This window comes from Pleurodeles waltl, chromosome 5, assembly GCF_031143425.1.
Source record: "Pleurodeles waltl isolate 20211129_DDA chromosome 5, aPleWal1.hap1.20221129, whole genome shotgun sequence".
Classification (NCBI taxonomy): Eukaryota; Metazoa; Chordata; class Amphibia; order Caudata; family Salamandridae; genus Pleurodeles; species Pleurodeles waltl.
Genome location: NC_090444.1, coordinates 147,464,360 through 147,484,717, shown reverse-complemented (window position 1 = coordinate 147,484,717; position 20,358 = coordinate 147,464,360). Strand labels below are relative to the sequence as shown.

Genomic DNA, 20,358 nt, shown 5'->3' with positions numbered 1-20,358 from the left:
TATATAGGTACAATTCTAAATGTCCTTTTGACATTTAGGGCCTGATTCTAACTTTGGAGGACGGTGTTAAACCGTCCCAAAAGTGGCGGATATACCACCTACCGTATTACGAGTTCCATAGGATATAATGGACTCGTAATACGGTCGGTGGTATATCCGCCACTTTTGGGATGGTTTAACACCGTCCTCCAAAGTTAGAATCAGGCCCTAAATGCCTAAACACATTTGCTTATCCTGCATACTCACATTTCCAGGCTTAATTCAGGCAGGGCTTTCACAAATGAAAATAACCCCCTTCAGTAATGTCTCTTCATATAAACAGCATTATCAAACTACCTCACAATCATTCAATATCACAAGAGAAAATACTTTAGACTATAATAGCAGTTGAAACATTCCATTTTATTTTTAAATCTCCAGAAAAAATACAGTAAAATGGTTCACAACAGTCAAACTCTACAATTTCTAGCACCTTAATATAGAATGAAACACATTACTTTATTATATTATTATATATATATACGTTATATAAAAACAAGCTTTTGCTGCAGTTCAAAAAGAAGTTTCAAATCAACATCTTCCTCCTAGTCATAAAAAAACATGACAAACCTAGGAATGAGGATATCTTTGCCCAAGAATGACACACACAAATGGGTTCCCTGCTAGCAATCAACCTCAACAAGACAATGGTGTAATGGCCAGCACAAGCCATGCCAACACTGAACCTTTAGCGCTCATCACAAATTCAAACCTCTTTCATATTACAAATGATAAACAATAAGGTTATATAAAATGGATAACAAATGTAGATCTATACTGTTTGCCGATATATCGATGGTTTATAGAACCAACCTCAGCCTAAACAAAAAAACATTTTGTTGCCCCAACACTTACAAGACTTTAAATTTCAAATGTAGCTAATCATAAGGGAAAATCACCACAAGTCATAATGGTGGTTGGATAAAAGCAAATGAAAAAAAGTGATTTTGACATACTTAGTCCATTTCTCACGCTGCTCGTTACTAATCCAACTCTGATGCTAAGGTGACAGTGTACGCAAGTCGATTTTTAACGTTTTGTTTAAGAAAACCTCAGGATAAGAGGACACATTTCTATATGCTTTAAGAATTATCCGATGGCACATGCTCCTCAAAACCCTCGCTCTCACGGACAAGAGCCCTTTCCAGAATCACACGGCCTTCTTTATACCGCTGGCTATCTTCAGTGGCAAACTCATAAATCCACCCTAGTTTGCTGTTGCAGTTCTTGCAGCTCACATCTCGAACCATGTGACGCCCAGTTAGCATTACGCGATCCTGAACTTCACTGTACTGAAGATTTACCACCTAAAAACGACAAGAACAAGAGTTAAACTACTGCCTTAAAACCACTGGGATCAGACAGTGTCATTTACGTGTTTCAGTTACATAACATATTTATTGTGGGAGTTTGGCTTCTTTCAAATAGGATTGGGAGTGCAAGGTACACATGAAGTGGATGGCAATGAAGGATTTATAATCTCATTGCATGGAGGCATGCAACTAGGCTCAAACTTCAAAACAACTTGTGGCAGAAGAAAGGTTCACCAGTACCAGGCACTTCTAGGGGTGTCATCCCTATTGTGTATTTGAAGCATGATTCTAGCGAATAATTGCATTAAATTGTCTGCTTGGCAGATCCCTGCACAGGATACACTTGTCCAAGAGGAAGCACAACTTCACATCTCTGATCAGGAACAAAGGATGAAACACCCCGGTGTCTCAAATAGAGTACAGTGTGAGTGAGTTAATGCAGTGAACTGTATTCCTGTAGGGCGTGTGTAGTGTCTAGAAGTTAAAAGTGAGACAATCAGCTAGAGAGCAAAGAAGGATACTTTCGAGGTGAAGGGGGGAGACTGGGGATGGGGAGATGCTCATGGGGCAGCCTTGAAGGGCCTTTGGTCTACCAAGCCAAGAACAATGAAGATCTCACTCTAGAAAACCCTTTGATTATGAATGGGACCCACGGTATGCATGGTTCAGATGAACATTTTAGCCCCGCACCCTTGCATAAGTATACAAACAAGTTGGTTCCGTTTTTACATTTGCAAACTATACACAGTGCACATGGCTTAAGGATAACATTTAGCACTGCTCGATTCCATGTGGTTTTAACAATTGTTTACAACTCTATGCATTTTGGGTTCGCCCTTCAATAGGAATTACCCAGTGACGATATTCCCCAGGAAAAGGAATATTTTAACTATTTAACATACAAAAGAGCATTTACATTAAAGCACAATAAAAAGATCACAGCGTTAAACTCTATTGCTGCGTGGACTGCATTTCAGTCCCAAAGTGTCTAATGCTTGAGTGTGTGGTGTTAATCATCACTTGCAGCGTAACTGCAATTCTACTTGTTTGTTAGTTTGCATTTCTGTGATCTGTGCTGCTGACAGTACAAAGTGTGCATATCAGCAGCACAGGGAAGTGGACATTAGCAGGGACCCTGTGACTGCACCTGTGTGAAAGTGCTCGTTTTTTCTGCACACCTTTTACTGTCATAACCTAGAGAGATACTGTGCATGTCCAGGGCAGCATTTCAAGGAACTAGCGCAGCAGTACACATTTTGGCCCTCATAACAACTTTGGCGGGTGAAGTTGTAACCGCTGCGCGGCCGCACTGGCCGTCACAACATCCCTGCTGGGCCGGTGGGTGGAAACCGAGCACCGTCCCAGCGGGGATGTCGGCCGCAACACGGGAGCCGGCTCCAAACGGAGCCGGTGGTGTTGCGGCGGTGCGACGGGTGCAGTTGCACCCGTCGCGCTTTTCACTGAAAAGCTCCATGGGGCTGTGGAAGGGGGCCCCGCGACTCCCCTTTTCGCCAGCATTTTCATGGCGGTTCTTACCGCCATGAAAAGGCTGGCGGGAGGGGGACTCGTAATCGCCTGGGCAGCGCTGCAAGCAGCGCTGCCCTGGAGGATAATATCCACCGGGACAATCCGTGGCGCGCGGTCGTAATACGTGAGTTTGCACCGCCAGCCTGTTGGCGGTGCAAACTCCCGCCAGGGTTGTAATGAGGCCCTTTATGTCTTAGCCCCCTGGGCTGTTGTCTTCTAGGCAGCATTATCAATGTTCACTCACTTTGTGACTTATGAAAAAGACACTAAATTGCAGACTCTTATTTTTATTTAGGGAACAAATGGCACAACGCTTTGCCGAGTCCTGTTACCTATAATAGGCTGTCTGAGATACAACAGCGTTCTCAGTAGTAAGAAGGCCTTTATTTAATGTGCAACAGTTAAACTATGTATAAGTTTGGGTTCAGAGCTGTCAGCAGCACATGTGAGCAGATGACTGCCAGTGCATGTTTATTTCCACATACGTCCTGACAAACTTGGCAGTTTGGTCCCAATCAAATCATTTGCAGCTGTAGCAAAGTGTACAACATTGTAACTCCAAGTCGAAAAACGTTAAAAAAAAATAAAACACAATCACAAGGAGATAATCCAGATGTATTAAATGGAAGCTGAACAACACTTTTTGCAGATGTATTGCACAAACTATGGCCCTCATTAGGAGTGCGGCGGTCACAAGACAGCCACACTCGCAATGGCGGTCGGACCACCGCAGACAGGGCGGTCCGACTGCCCTATTAGGACCGTGGCAGAGCCGCCATGGTCCGACCGCCGACACTGCCAGCCTGCAGTTGCTGCCCTGGGGGATTACAAGTCCCATGGCGGAATGGGGCACTGGAGGCCCCTGAACTGCCCATGCACTTGGCATGGGCAGTGCAGGGGCCCCCATGCACAGCCTCGTTGCGCAGTCCACTGCCCGAATTACTGGAAGTGGAATGCGCGACGGATGCTTCTGCCCCCGCCGCACCGCCACATTGGCGACGGCTCCATTAGGAGCCAGTGTCAATGTCAAGGCACTGCAGTGAACTCTTAATGGGGCCGGCGCTGTTTAGGCTGCCTGTGCGGCCTGGCGGCTGAACAAGTTTGGCAGGCGGCAGCAGGCGGCCTCTGCCGCTTGCCAAAATTGTAAGGAGGCCCTATGTGTCTAGATTAAAAAAGAAACAAACTAAGAAAGAAATGTATAAATACGAGTCAGCATTACACAATTAACACTAGGCTAGAAAACAATAAGCTCATAGACAAGGCAATTAATTTAAACTTAGAATACGTGACTGGAGCAACAAATAGGCACCAAGCACAACACTAACACAATAAATAAAAAACTAGCACTACAGCACTAGAGGTAGATGTGATTGACAGAACTCTATTTCACCATGAAAATTATGCACTGAATTCTTTGCAAGCATTATCGAAAGGGAACATGGATCAACAATCCGTTGTGAAAATTCACAACAGTTAAGGGGGTAGAATACAAATATTGTTATTAGCCAAGTGGGGGGTAACTGCCTGATGTGTTGTGTGGGATGGAGACATGGTTCCTCATGTTACAGGCAAGGATGAACCTCAGTTATGTTTTTCTCTGTCTAATCTTTCCCTCTCTAAGAACAGGTTAATGAAGACTGTTGATACCAATTTATAATATTTAGAAATTGAGAAATTGTGCAATGCCTCTTTCAATTGAGAGATAGTTCACTGTACATATTTTAGATGAAAGTGCTAGATCAATAAGCAATAAGGAATTGGCAGGATCCCTGCATTTGAATATTGACAGGAACTGGCTTAAAGCTCCACAATGATTGTATGTCTCTGCAGTAGGAGTATATGTGTGTTTTTAATTATTGATTTCAATCTATTTTGTCACACACACACACACACACACACACACACTACAGTTAAAGTGAAGTTATGGCTAGGAGTACTTATAACAATTTAGCACTTTAAAAAAAGAACTCTGAAATGTGGTTATAAAAAATGGTTGAAGTATTGTTAAACTAAAACAAAAGCCACATTGAAATTGCTAGGGTATCCAACCAGATTTCTGTATATACATTTTTAGGTTGAGTATAGCAGCTCGCAAGCGCTGCTTTTCCGACCCGCTGATATGTATCTGGGCTTCTAACCATGCCCACTGCACGCCCATCACTATCACCCGTTCATGGGCTTGCCTTTCAAAAATCCTTTATTTTCATTGGTAAATGCTTTATGTTTGTCCCTCCTCCGGGTGCTTTAGTTACCGCCTTGGACATCGTCCCTGTTACATGGCTAATTGCACTTTTGCCGATACGTTTGACTGCGAGCGAATTTCTTTTTCCTTTTGTGTGCTCCTTCATGCTGATGCCGTGGCACTTAGAATCGGCTCGCTTATGTGAAACTGTATTACTTTTCATTTTCAATTTAAGTGGCAAGAAATGCTAATAGCTCTAACTTGAGCAAATGCGAGACACACTGCATTGCAAAGGCTTGCTTATTATTTGGGTCAACCAACTGGCCTCAAACCTTGGATAGAGGATAGTTTGCAGACTTGTGATTCACAAGTATCTCAACTTTTAACTGTTCCAGGCTCCACACAGACTTTTTTCAAGCACTAATTTCTCAAAAACTACTGAACAGTTTTACATTAAACCAAGCAAAGGCTCCTCCTTGGATGAAGTTATGGTTTCACACCACTTTGGTGTTATTCAATCCAGGGTTTTTTTGTAGCAGAGAGTTTCTTATGGAAATCCTTTTTTTTTTCTTTTTTATAATCTCACCTTTGTTTTCCATCCTTTCTCTATACCATCCTAAATCTAAAATCGGATAAGGTATGTTGGAACATTTTGTGCAGAATATTCAAACTACATCAAAGTTCTTAGTAAAAAAAAAAAAATACAAAAAAAGAAGTCCTTTCCTTTATGGGGTTAAACCCCCTCCCAAACTCTCCTTTTAAAAAAATCTGAATAAACCGACATATCTACACACACATATAGATACTCATCCCAACTATTTGCCAAGGTAGCTTTCCTTTCCTAAATCGCTAGTTGTTATACCTCTTTAATTTTAAAAATATGTATTTCCTAAACTATTTTAAATGTATTCTTTAGGTCTGGTGTTAGCCACGACCTTTTGATTTTATTAAAATTACATGTATATAAGAGATATATATATATAGATATATATATATATATATATATATATATATATATATATATATATAACCTTAGACACTCCTTCCAATATCAGGAGAACCAGGACACCTCCAATATGAAAATTCAGTTTATTTCAGCACAAAATCCAACGCGTTTCGGCAACAGCCTTACTCATGGACACCACATAAATAAAGTGCTTCACATATATACAGCCCAAGTTGGTCATAGAAATAAAAATAAGAGTGAAAATAAAAATAAGAATAAAAATAAAAAACAGACAAATCCTAATACACCCACAGAAGAACACGTATTTGTGGTGGCCATCTTTAAAGTGCACATTCAATCTTAATACACTGTAATAAATGTTAAATAGTTTTTAAATAGTTTTTAAATCACACTGATATCCCTCATAAGGTTTACATTATCAAAAGACTTGTTCAAAGTTGCTTCTCATGATGTTACTCTTCAAACAGATGGTAGAAAATATAATAAATAAATAAATATTTGATACACTATTGCAAATTTATAAAATAATTCAATTATTAAATATCTCAAATAAATATTACAATTACATATTTCATTTCCATGACGTTTGAGTAAAAATATCTATATATATTTTATCAAGTTCAAATCCAATATATTTTATAAAATATTTCATATAAGTATTAAATACTCAAACCCATATCTCAATTACTACCATTGTATCTTGTACTGCCCAAGTGGGCATATACATTCGCAAGTAACTGTCCTGGAGGATAACATATAATTTCTGTTGTTATACATAAACGACCTCGTTCTACTAGTGCATCATGACTTATTAACCCAAATGGGTGGACATACAAATTTCATTCATAATAAAAAATTAACACCTCTCCATATCTTAATATACATTGAAATAACACCAACACTACAAAATACTATTGTGGTAAAAAATGCTCATTGTACTACAAATCTCCACATATCCTCAAAATATATTAATTACTCTAGATGGATACTCAGTTCCACACTGAAAAATAGCAATCTATCGGGTGAGCAGTGGCAAGCTCTCCAAGAACTGAAAAAAGATCTCACTATTGTCATTAGACAATCTGACAAGGGGGGCAATGTGGTTATTCAGGATACCATTAAATACGTGGCAGAGGGAGTGAGACAGCTCAGTAATGTCCAATGTTATGAGGAAGTGAGCTGGGGTGATGTGAGATTAATGAATGAGAAATATCATGCCATGCTTATAGATTGGAAAGATCAGGGTATGATAGAATGGGACGAGTTCCTGTTTCTTAAGTGTGATCATCCAAAGATCCCAGTGCTATATCTCCTTCCGAAGATTCACAAAGATATGGTTAGTCCACCGGGGAGACCTATAGTTTCGGCTATGGATTCTCTTTTGGAAAATACATTGAAATATATCGATTATTTCCTACGCCCCTTTGTTGAGTCAATACCCTCCTATGTGAGAGACACTACACACTTTCTAAAAATCATTTCTAAAAATCATTGAGGACATTCAATGGGATGATGACTTTTTATGACTTTTTATTATTGACCCTAGATGTGACCAGCTTGTATACAAGTATAGATCATGACTTAGGGGTAAGAGCTATTAGACATTTTCTTAGAGCGAGATCTTTGTCTTTCCTTTTTCACTCAGAAATGTTATGTACTATGATTGAGTTCTGTCTCAAGAATAATTTATTTATTTTTGATGATCATCTGTACAAACAGTTGCAAGGGACAGCTATGGGCACCTGCTTCGCCCCCAGCTATGCCAATTTGTTCATGGGCTGGTGGGAGGAACAGGTGTCTGAAGTGATCACTCAATTTGATGTTAATGTGGTCCTATGGTGCCGTTTTATTGACGACATTTTCGTAATCTGGAAGGGTGATGAGAAAGGAGCTAGACAATTTGTACAAGACTTGAACAATAATGATTACAATTTAAGATTTACTGAACATTTGAATCCAAATTGTATTGAGTTCCTTGAAGTGGAAGTCTATGTAAGAGATAACAGATTGGTGACCAAATTGTTTAGGAAAGCGACAGCTGGTAACAGCTTGCTTTGCGCCCATAGTGCACACCCGGGGACCCTGATACGCAGCATCCCATATGGGGAATTGCTGAGAGCCCGGAGGAACTGTAGTGAGACAGCAGATTTCCAACAGGAATGTGAGGTAATGTGTGAAAGATTTAGAAGTAGAGGCTATTGGGTGAAAGTTATTAATCAAGCTAGACGGAAAGTAGAGTCCTTGAAGAGAGATGATGTTTTGTATAGGACGAATGAGAGTCAGGTGAAGGACAATGACCCAATCAGATTCATTACGACATACAACAACCAGTCTTATAAAATACGGTCTATTCTTAGCAAAAGCTGGCACATTCTACAGACTGACTCCACTATAAACAATTGGATTGGTGACAATCCTCAAATAACCTTCAGGAGAAATAGATCTTTGAAAGACAATTTATGTCGCAATGATGTAACATTGAAGGGATATATGGAGAATACCAAAGTGGCAGGTTTTGCTTGTTGTATGAAATGCAAAGCTTGCAGAACTAGTAACAATTGTAGAACACTAAATGTTCCAGGGATGTCAGACAGTTTTACAATTAGGGGGAACTTTAATTGTAACACAACTTATTGTGTTTATTGTCTGATATGTCCATGTGACAAATTGTACGTGGGGAGCACGATACATAGTGCAAAGAAAAGAGTTCTGGAACACAGACGAGCTATCAAGAATTATGATAAAAACTATCCGGTAGCGAGGCACTTCTTTAAGCAACATTTTGGTAATGAGAATTTATTGAAATTTGTGGTCATTGATCAAGTCAAGATCAACAAAAGGGGCGGTAATAGAGTAAGGACGTTACGTACTTTGGAGTCTAAATACATAATTGAGTTTGAGACATTGGAACCTGTAGGGCTGAATTCGAGTGAGGAACTGAGTATCCATCTAGAGTAATTAATATATTTTGAGGATATGTGGAGATTTGTAGTACAATGAGCATTTTTTACCACAATAGTATTTTGTAGTGTTGGTGTTATTTCAATGTATATTAAGATATGGAGAGGTGTTAATTTTTTATTATGAATGAAATTTGTATGTCCACCCATTTGGGTTAATAAGTCATGATGCACTAGTAGAACGAGGTTGTTTATGTATAACATCAGAAATTATATGTTATCCTCCAGGACAGTTACTTGCGAATGTATATGCCCACTTGGGCAGTACAAGATACAATGGTAGTAATTGAGATATGGGTTTGAGTATTTAATACTTATATGAAATATTTTATAAAATATATTGGATTTGAACTTGATAAAATATATATAGATATTTTTACTCAAACGTCATGGAAATGAAATATGTAATTGTAATATTTATTTGAGATATTTAATAATTGAATTATTTTATAAATTTGCAATAGTGTATCAAATATTTATTTATTTATTATATTTTCTACCATCTGTTTGAAGAGTAACATCATGAGAAGCAACTTTGAACAAGTCTTTTGATAATGTAAACCTTATGAGGGATATCAGTGTGATTTAAAAACTATTTAAAAACTATTTAACATTTATTACAGTGTATTAAGATTGAATGTGCACTTTAAAGATGGCCACCACAAATACGTGTTCTTCTGTGGGTGTATTAGGATTTGTCTGTTTTTTATTTTTATTCTTATTTTTATTTTCACTCTTATTTTTATTTCTATGACCAACTTGGGCTGTATATATGTGAAGCACTTTATTTATGTGGTGTCCATGAGTAAGGCTGTTGCCGAAACGCGTTGGATTTTGTGCTGAAATAAACTGAATTTTCATATTGGAGGTGTCCTGGTTCTCCTGATATTGGAAGGAGTGTCTAAGGTTATATTAGGGTCTCTCAGAACCCATCCAGGACCGCTGTGTGGAGCACCTGCATTCCGGGACTTGGTTACGAATATATATATATATATATACATACATACATACACATATACACACACACACACACACACGCATATCCTATAGAGGCTTTCAGACAGCATTATTCATACACTTACCAGTTATTGTGTCATTCACATTTTAATTCCGGCCCTTAGACTATACAGCGTGAGGCAGTAGGTAAGCCACTTCAGCCACTGGCTAACTTCTCTTTGAGAGATGGCATTCTGCCCTTTCACAAGAAGCACATCCATACATAGAGTAGTTCCTTTCAGGGCCGGGGTCTACTATGACAGTGTGTGCTTTTGGAGGCAAAACAAATATCCGTACTTTAGCCAAAGTATTTTTTTAATTTAAAATTATGAGGGCCCTGCAGCTTCCCCAACAATTACACTTTGAAAAAACATTACAAAACGTAACAATCATTGACAAAGCCAAATGTCTGGCAGCCAACGTCAAACTTATTGTCTTTGCCAAAGCATACTCATTAAAACGTGTTTGAGATTACTAATTTAGTTAATCTGGTATTTATCTTACTTTGTTATTTTTAATGCATTCTCTATGTTTTTATTTTAGGTTATTAATCTTTTACCCAAGTGTCTTAAGTTCGGTTAGAGTATTTAATAATATATTTTAATTGAATGATTACATATATTTACTTGTGATGTAGCGAGTCTCCATGTAGTGCATGCAATGCAGCAACTCAATGTATTATGGGGTGCACCTGTACATTAAGAGCTACTTGTGACGTTTGCAGAACTCAGAGATGATCTCACACACAAAAACATGTGCTTGCTTGTGATTTTCTTTTCTGTAACAGTTCACTCTGACTGACATATCTGCGAATCTGCCTTTTCTGTACATTGAAAGTCAGGGGTGTGGAATTTAATAAAATATCTACTATCCCATGGGATAGGTTGCTTCCTAAATCTCCTTGTCCTGTAAAAAAAATATATATATATACTTGTCCCTTTGGTACCATGTAGTCCGTCAACAAATTATGGCAGCCATCTCATTACGTAAGGTGATAACAGCCTCTCTGATTATGCCAGAGCTAATACTATACTAGTGCTTAAACACTACCAATTTCAAACCATACTATAGCAATTTCCTTATGTTGCCACCTTTCCACAGATCTACATAATGGGGCTGGAGGAAGCAGTAAGCAACTGTTTCAGGACTGGAACGGCTTTGAGTCTGTGCACACCTACTAACTTACATGTTTTAAGGATCTTCACCAGCTCTTCTCTAATCTTTTTCCATACTTGGAAAGGCTGGGAATGTACTGCTGAAAAGGGCAGGAGTAGAGGTTCTTCCAGGGTTTGGAAAAAAAGTGGTTGGAGGGAAAGTGAACTTGTAAATGCTCAACAGATTTTCGCACAAGCAAATCTAAATAAGCATATTTTCTCGTGCTAAAATACAGTTCACAAACATTTTCTAGGAGTATGATTTCCTGGTCTATTTCTGTAAATCCTTGTCTCCTGAAGGCCACTAATTCAAAGACATATACCATGGGTGCACTTTTGTGACGTTCTTTAAGAATTTAGGCCCTGATTAGGTCTGGCGTTAACCATGAAATTTTGCTTTTATTAAAAACTTTTTCCATCTATATCTATCGGCTGGCTTTACTGTAAGTGATAGCATTTTGCTCTTCCACAAGGAGCATATTGGCACACAAAGTAGTTCTGTTCAGTGGCAGGAGCTACTGTCGCAATGTGTGCTTTTTGCAACCAAAAAACTTTTTTTGCTTTTTGCCAATGTTTGCTACACTGGTGAGGGCCTGGCAGCTCCCACAACAATAAAGTGTTACAGAAGCAATGTTAAAACAAGACACGCATTGACAAAACCAAAGACTGACAACCAATGTCGGATTGGTTGGCTTTGCAAGTGCTTGTTTATTCTCATGTTCCCCATAATCTTGTTGAAAAATGATTACACTGATTTTCCATTATGAATATTTTTTTGGAAATAGCATGCATAAACACATTTTACTAAAAGATGCTATAAAGAAATAGGACATAAAATTTCACGGTAACTTAACAAAACGTTTTTTTGCCTACTTGCATTTTTTCCTGTACATTTTAGTTTGAAAGCAAAGAAGTATCAATCTTGCTTACAAGCTTCTGCAAAAATGTGCATTTAATTAGAGAGCATTCTGTGAGCATTATACGAAGCCTCAGATTGTTAAACTTTTCAAACGTGTCTACACTTTTTTTTTTTTACTGGAACCACTGTTAGTAGTGCATTGTGACCTTACAACGTTTGTTTAGTGTGATCACCCTAAAAATAAAGGCTTTGCATCCATGAACCATAAATACAAGTTCAAACAGCATTAACATTCGGATACAAATATTCCCTCAACTGCAGACAGTTCCCTTCCCTATAAACTGGCAGCCAAAGGGTCTCTGCTGCAGGGGGCTGGGCCTGCTTGTCCCAATGACAAAATAAACATGAAAACTTGTTCCCCTTGACCCCAAACAATATGTCCTGGGCGTCGGGCTATAGGAATTCCACACCTCTGAAAGAGTTGTGTTCAGATACTTTGCAGTGACTTCACTGTCTCTTTTTCCATCTTCCATGAGAAATTAAAACAAAAAATGTATTTACATTGTTGGCAATTAAGTGTATTGACGCAATATTTGAACATATACAATTTGCAAGTGGGTGATTGTCTACTTCAAAACAACCTGTCTGCCTTTTATTTCCTACTTGTTCAAAAAATGTTATGTTCTGCTTAGACACCACACGTTTGACACATTTTAAAAGGAATAGTTTGTACCTTGTTGAAAAGGAAAGCTCTTCCTGTAGCGCCGGTAAATCGAGTTGATATGAGCTCTGAACGATTGGTCAAAATTGTATCACAATTTGCACAGGAAAAGAGGCGTGTTCCTCCAATATGGTCCAAGAAAATTCTGCCCATTATTGCACCTTTCTTTTCACAGGATACAACCTAGCAAGACAAACAGAACGTTAGGACAGTCCCAAATAAGCATTATGTTTCATGTAGGAGTTTCAGCATGTAGAAAGCCCAGAGCGCACGATTACTTTTTGGTAGGGGATCAGCTCAACAGTCCCCAAAGAAGATGTCTGACCTGTCTATTCCCAATCAAAAATAAAGAGATGATATGTGAGATCAATGGCAAGTCACAGAACATTTTCTAAAGATTGAACAAAAGAGAAGATCAAAAGAAGAATCAAAGTTGCTAGCTACAAAAAGCACATGCATATTGTATAAAGATATTAATACAAATGTAGGGACATTGTCTGCTTAACTAGAATTCTTTAAATCAAACTGTCTTGAGACCAGAGTAATAAAATGGAAAGTTTGCCACCAAGTAAACCGATCTGCCTACTTACAAATGCCTGGATAGTAGGGCTACAACCAAGGTATGTCCACCCAGCTAAAAGTTCAGAAACACTGTATTTATCAGCAAATAAAACTATGAACAGAAGCATGGATACAAAATACAAGAGGGATTATATTCATACCTTTGTGAGCTACCCAAAAATGTAATCTAATTAATTCACAGATGGGTCCTAATTAAGTCTCCGAATCTCACTGTACAAAAATACATTCCCTCTTCACATCCAAAGAAGTGTGTTCAAGTGTGTGATTGGTGGTGGATTAGTAGATTGTATTCAAACGGTAGAGACAAACATATATCATCAAATATTTTAAGTACAGACTACATGGTGGAACCAGGAACAAAGGAAATGCATTCTTTAAATGGAAAAATAGCACAGAATATTTGAATACCATCTGTAATAAATTGAAAAATTTAGCCTTGGCTCTGGGCCTTCTCAGAATGCCACTGAGTGAGTGAACAGCACATCCGAGGAATGCATAGTAACTGTTTCAGAGTGTTCCATTTGCTGGTCAAAAAAATAATCATAGGCAAAAGGAGACCCATAGACTACCAGCAAAAAGATTTTAATTTATAACACTATAAAGGCATTGCTCATTTGTAAGACAAGATGTTTCTGTGCCTTACTGGTGACAAGAAATAGTTTACTCGAATATTGTCACTGCATACTTCTTTCAACATTCCATTTTTCCACACCTGCTAATACAGCTCCATGAAAGGTAAACTCAGTATAAATATTCGAAGGTTACGTGTGTCAGTGGGATCATCTGAATTTTAGTTCTTCGAACCAACCCAAGAGATAGCAATCAATCACGAAAGTTCAGTTCTTTTCACAGTAAGTTGTCAGTTTTTCACTAAGACAAAGATGAAAATATAGTATGCTAACCAACACAAATACCAGTGGTCCGAATAATCAGTAATCAGTGGTTTCACTCAATTTTCTTTAGTTAGGGTATTTGTAGGGTGCAGGCCCGCAATTAAGTTAATCTAAAAACTATTAACCAAAATGCAGTAGACAGAACGTACCTATCAAAAGCAGTTAATACTCAAACACACATGATGTTAAACGAAGGACGCAGAAGTCACTTAAAAAGGAAGGGACTCAAGGCAGTTGTGGAAGATTGTACCACCGAAACAATAGGTTCATCTGTACAATCTACTGAATTTCAGGTGCGAATCCGCACACTGGGGAGAAAATGGGAGAATGATACATAGTCTGTGGATGTTTAAGGAGAAAACTTGTGTGTCTTGCATCTTCAGTCTGACTCAGGTTGGTCTGAATGATATCTGTTCATTCAGAGAGAGGCAGTCTCTAAGCTAGGTGGCCTGCTGTCGTGTTGGGGATTTCAGTGTGCATGATGGAGCAAGTCAGTGCAGCTTTATGGGTATGAGGAAGACTACTTCCTTTAACTAGGTATGGCGGGGCAAGGCATACTTCTTTAAGAGGGGCCACGTTCCTTTCTAGAAGGCATGTTAATAAGGAATCGCTGCCTCCAATGTGTGCCATGACAAGTGTTTGCACATTTGCTGGAAAATAGCTTGTGGTTGTAATAGTTTGATTTCATGCAATGGTAGGGTTTCTGCCTACTCCCGTAGCCATGATGATTTGATGTAGCTTGGAACCGGTATACATCACTGAAGCCAGTGGAGATGCTCGACTGTACCTTCTACTGTTCCAGTATATAATAAGAAGGCAGAAGTATCTGGTTAACTCATTTTTATTTTTATCTGGTATGACAGTAACTTAGGTCTCTTTCTGGGCTTCATCCAGCAGTTCTGCTTCTTTGACAGGAGAGGCTTTGTTTCAAGGCTATCACTTCTCAAGCTCCGATGTGCAGCAGGACCTGTGCAGCCTCTACCCTTGTCAGCCCAGATGTTGATGCCACCCAAATGGGTACCTCAGAGCCAGACACAGCCGAGCGCGCGGAGCATGTGGGTACAGTGGGCTGGATGTTCCACCAAAGCCATTTTGGCACACTGTTCCTCGGAGCCTGGAGTCCAGTATTGATATTGGAATAAGAGCCTGAATTCTCCAAAATGCTGCGCCAAACAATTAAAGTAAAGGTAGATGATACTGCTGACTATGTCGAGGGACACAGGCTAAAAATACATCTTATGTGGCCTTCATGGCTACTGCCTGCCCCTCCACTTCCTGAACAATACAGAGTCTCTACTTCATGGTTACACTTGCAAGCTGGCATTAATACACATTCAGTTCTTCCACTGTCCTTAATACTTTCTGCTCTCTCACACATTCACACTTGTTCATCCCATACATAATTCATGCCCTTCCCAAAAGATCACCTATTACAAGCTTTCTACACATTAACTGGGAGCCTGTTTCTCATACATTCAATCACTGCTGCTTTCAACCAACTCCATGCTGTACCCTAACCATGAACACGTTAATACTAATCCTGTGCTCTGTGCCACGTGTAGGCAAACTAACCCCAAAATATGGCCCAGATTCCATCCTTAAGCACCCCCACCCCACACTATGAAACCTTACAGTGTTTTCATTCTGTAGAGTGGTCTCTCTTAGTGAAGTGTCTCATGTCACAGGCTGGTGCATTAAAAAAAATCACTAATGGCGCATGTGCATGCTACTTACTAGAGGTGGGGTGATAGGCTGTTGAGTATTTGACCTTTCTGACAGCAGTCGGAAAGTGAGGGTTGATAGACAGTTCTGGTCCCACTGACTAAGCTCGAGATCGATGTTCCGGGCACTGGGCGTGGCTCAATATCAGAAAGTGGCCTGGATTTGGTGTGGGTGGAGTTAAACTGGGTGGGAGTCGTGAAGGGGGCATACAAACAGTTAAAACTGAATAGCAGCATTATAGCAGCAGTGTTTTAGCAATGTTTACTACATTTGTGCCAACTGCACATACTACTCCGCACTTACTTCAACTGTACTAAGCACTGAAACAGTATTTCTATTAAGCGGGGAACTGCCTCATCCTCTGCAGTGCTTTATAAATCCAAATGCACCAGCGCCCAGGTATGTAGATACTACAGTGCCCACCTGCTACAGTACTTCTGCTTTGCTAAAAAAAAAAAAAAAATGCTACAGCACTAACTGTGGCATTCACTGCATCACCCGGTGCTCTTTATCTACTCTCACTACTGATCAAGTAAAACAAGCCATTCTTATCACCAAGTTGGGCTCTCCGTTAGACCCCTGTCTACCAGCAGTGGTACAATTGGCACCTGACTCAGTCGCCAATATTTTGACTACGATTTTCAACCTTACGTTTAGTATAGGTGTCTTTCCCAAACTCTGAAAACCTTCATTCATTTTTCCCTTACTCAAAAAAGGCAAATCTAAATCCACTTGAAACCAATAGTTACTGGCCCATCTCCAGTTTGCCTTTTCCAGCCAAAGTCGAGGAGAAGGCCATGAATCTACAACTGGCAGTCTTCAATGAGAACAATCATCTTTTGGATGATACCCAGTTTGGTTTCAGAAGAGGGCATAGCACAGAGGCTGCACTGATCGTGGGCACAAAAGAAGTCAGGTCGACGCTGGATCGAGGCGGCAGAGCTGCCTTTATCCTCCTCGACCTGTTCACGGCCTTTAATACGGTGAACCATGCCATACTGGTTGAACGTTCATACAAGTTGGGGGACTAACGATTTGGCTTAAATGCTGCTATGCTCTTTTCTTTGAGATCGTGTGCAAAACGTTTCCTTCGCAGATTGTATCTCTGAAACGTTTTTATCTACCTTGCAGTGTCCCCCAGGGCTCTGCTGAGCCTGACCCTGTTCAATCTATACGTCACACCCTTTGCCAGCCTACTCAAAGCATTCGGGTTTTCACTGATATCCTATGCCAATGATACCCAAATTGTGGCTTCTCTTTCCAAAAAATCAGATCTCAGGCGAGCCTTTCAAGAACTGCATGTCGGCGGTCGGTATCTGGATGAGTAACAACTGTTTGAAGTTGAATTCATCTAAGAGAGATGTCCTTCTGTTAGGGAACAACATTTTATTCTGGTCCCCCTCTTGGTGGCCACAAGATCTTGAGGTTTGTCCACACCAGCCAAGAAGGTAAAGAATTTGGGCATCCTCATGGATGAGAAACTAACTTATAAAAGTCAAGCAAATGAGATTATCTCTTCTTCCTTCTACACACTAAAAATCATAAAGAAGAATGCCCACTTTATTACTCCCGACTTACGGAAGACCGTTGTCTCGGCTCTAGTTTTGGCTAGAATAGACTACTGTAATGGCCTTTATCAAAACTTGCAGAAAACTTCTCTGAATAGAATACAAACTTTGCAAAGCTCTGCAGCCCCGCTGTTGTGTGGCATCCACAAAACCCGATCTGTGGCTCCGGTCCTTAATAAACAGCATTTGCTTCCGATTAAGCAATGCATCACCTTTAAGGCGTCATGCATTGCTTTTAGGACTCTTCAAAGAGTAGACCAGGTCTACTTTCAAGATAAGCTCAAATGGTATCGGCCTATAAGAACTCTCCGTTCATGCTGTACTAACAATGTGTTTATTCCATCCTGAAAGCGCTCCTCATGACGAGGGGTTGGAGGTGGGGAGGGATTTGTTAGGTGTACGGCTCACCAGTGGAACAGGCTTCCAGTTAGACTGAAATGGGGCTCCTCCTTACTGGAACTCAGAAAGATGCTTTAAACATAGCTGTTCAGCCACTAGTCAAATTCCCTAGTCATCCCTGGCTCGGTCTCTTATTTACCTTCTTTATCTCCGGGCATAAGAGTGCTTTACAAAACGTATTATCATCATCATCACTGTATAACAATTCACTACTACTGCACCCTTCCATAGACATTGATTCAGTAACCAAAAAACTAGACACCACCATTTTCCCTACTAATGTAATACTTATTTTTGCACAGACTGTGCCTCCTAAACTACAGCACTACAATCCTAGGCATTTATTTTTTGTAATAGTACCCACAGATCATTCATTGACCCACAAGAGCACCTCAAAATACACCAATTAAATGTCTGTGCTGAAAAAAAATCTCTTGTGCATGGTTTAAAAGATTATAATGTCACTCAATCTTTAGTGACACTGTAGCCACGTACAGAGGAACAAGAAAATTGACATACGAATGGCACTGGCGTCAGGGTAGTGAGCCCGACGTTGATGTTGTTAAGTTTGTGTTTAGAATCTATCACTTCCAATAACTGCATCGCAATGTGACTATATAACATAATATGCGAAAATGAAATCCATCGCAAGACCTGCACTATTTTGAATCCAGGAAAGACTTTAATGCATATGTACTGGACGTGTGCTACACGATTTAAATTCCAAATAGGTCAGTGGCTTTGCTCGTGGCCAGGCTCTAAGATCTAAGCCAGAACCTTGCATAGGCTCTCCTCATTAATTTTCTTACTCGCCCATCTTCACAAGTAATTTGGGTCATTCACTCGTCGCCAAAGAGAGACCAAGATCAGGAAGTTGCCACCCCGTGCAATTTTCGTTGGGCTCCCATCCCCATCCATAAGCTCACATTGCAGCGCAAAATTAGCATGAGCGATGCTCTTCTGAATGTGTACATTTCAACTAAGGCCCAAAACCACTTGCATCAGCTCTCTGCTGAAACGATAACGACAAATAACAAAGAGAGTTTCAAAAAACGTAAGTGCTGGGACTTCTCAAATGCTAATAACGTAACACTAGTGTACTGGCATTTCTATAATACTTCCTCACCTATTGCAGATCCACTTCACGTAGAGTAAATGTAGAGAGAGATTTCGTACCAGCAATGTGTTTTTGAAGGCCCTCTCTAGTTCCGAACTGGAGGTGTTTAACTGTACTACTTAAATCGCTTTCAAAAGATGGTACGTTGTTGATCAAAACGCGGACGAGCAGTAATAGTGTACATCAGTGGTAGTTGGATTCCTCTCAATTTAAAAAGACATCAACAGCCGGTGTCCCAACAGGGGAAAGTCTGCGGACGTTATGAATATGCATGTCAGGAAGGAGCAACTGGGCAGAGAAGCTGGGCCTGCGCCGACTTCGGTGCTTCGCTGCTTTAGGCAATTGTCTGGATAAGACAGCGCTGATGACTCACGCGGCCGAGTGTTTGTGCCCAAAGCGAACGCCCATTATGAAGGGGTGAATAAACAGAAAGAGCCCCGCGGTTCGAACAAAAACACTCTGCCTCAAAAATGGATGAAAAAAAAATTAGGGACCTACGAGTACAATCCAGAAATCATTTTCCACACAAAGAAATCACAACAAACAAATGTTTGTTACCGTTAATACGTGGGGCTTACCGTGGTATAGCTGTTCGGTACCTAGCGGAGCCACCCGCCACACCACCGCAGCCTCCCTCTGCCCGGATCGGGAGTGCCGCAGAGAGGGGGGGTGGAGAGCGAGGCGGCGGCTGTCCACAATATGGGGGGACAGCTGACCGAAGTCACCACCGGGTTCCTACCTTCCTACCATACGTACCTCTATCACACAATGTACCTGCTGCGCCTAAGACCTGCGTCCGTTCCCCTCACTGAGCGACGTTTACACCGGACAGCTGACGTCCGCCCCCGAGACAGCTGGGCGACCGCTACGAGCCGCACGAACGAGGATGTTGTTGTTGTTATTGTATTGTTGCGGGTGAGCAGACTTCCGGGGACGAGAGCCACCCGGCCGATAATAGCGTCACGAGCTCGTCGAATCCTTCAGCCCTGACTCCTCCCCGCGGCTTGAGTAGACTGTACCGAAGGGAGCCGTGAGACCTGGCCTTATGTTATCAGCCTTCGCTTCTGGGGTTCCCTCCCCGCCGCCGCTTCCCGTAGCCGTCCCCCTTTGAGGGTCACTTTTGTACGCCGCGGTGACTGCGTGCGCGTCACAAGCTGTCCTCGGCCCTCTGACAGTATAGAGGACTGGGCCCAGCACCCGTACCAACGACCACCCTGTAGAGGGGGTGTAGCCAAATCTCCGTGGGGCAGTTCTAGTTGTGGGCTGGCTGAATGTGCATGCAATACACCAACTAAATCATAGGATTGCTACCCCGAACCTTTGTTAGATGCGAGGAGAGAGGAAATCGTGTATAACAGC

The 20,358-nt window shown here is 40.6% G+C and overlaps 1 protein-coding gene across 3 annotated transcripts; it reads right to left on the bottom strand.

Annotated features, from left to right (window-relative positions):
• Positions 1-383: 383 nt before the first annotated feature.
• On the bottom strand, positions 384-20,118 carry YPEL5 (yippee like 5). Of its 3 annotated transcripts, none has more exons than XM_069233818.1 (3): positions 19,774-20,118; positions 12,731-12,901; positions 384-1,346 (listed from the first exon to the last, which is right to left on the bottom strand). In XM_069233818.1, exons 2-3 carry the CDS (start codon positions 12,869-12,871, stop codon positions 1,122-1,124), a joined length of 366 nt encoding a protein of 121 aa, XP_069089919.1. In that variant the 5' UTR covers positions 12,872-12,901; positions 19,774-20,118; the 3' UTR covers positions 384-1,121. The 3 variants fall into 3 exon arrangements, with proteins under 3 accessions (XP_069089919.1, XP_069089918.1, XP_069089920.1); XM_069233817.1 differs by having other exon boundaries at positions 19,756-20,105; XM_069233819.1 differs by lacking the exon at positions 19,774-20,118 and adding an exon at positions 19,578-19,710.
• Between the last annotated feature and the right edge of the window lie 240 nt (positions 20,119-20,358).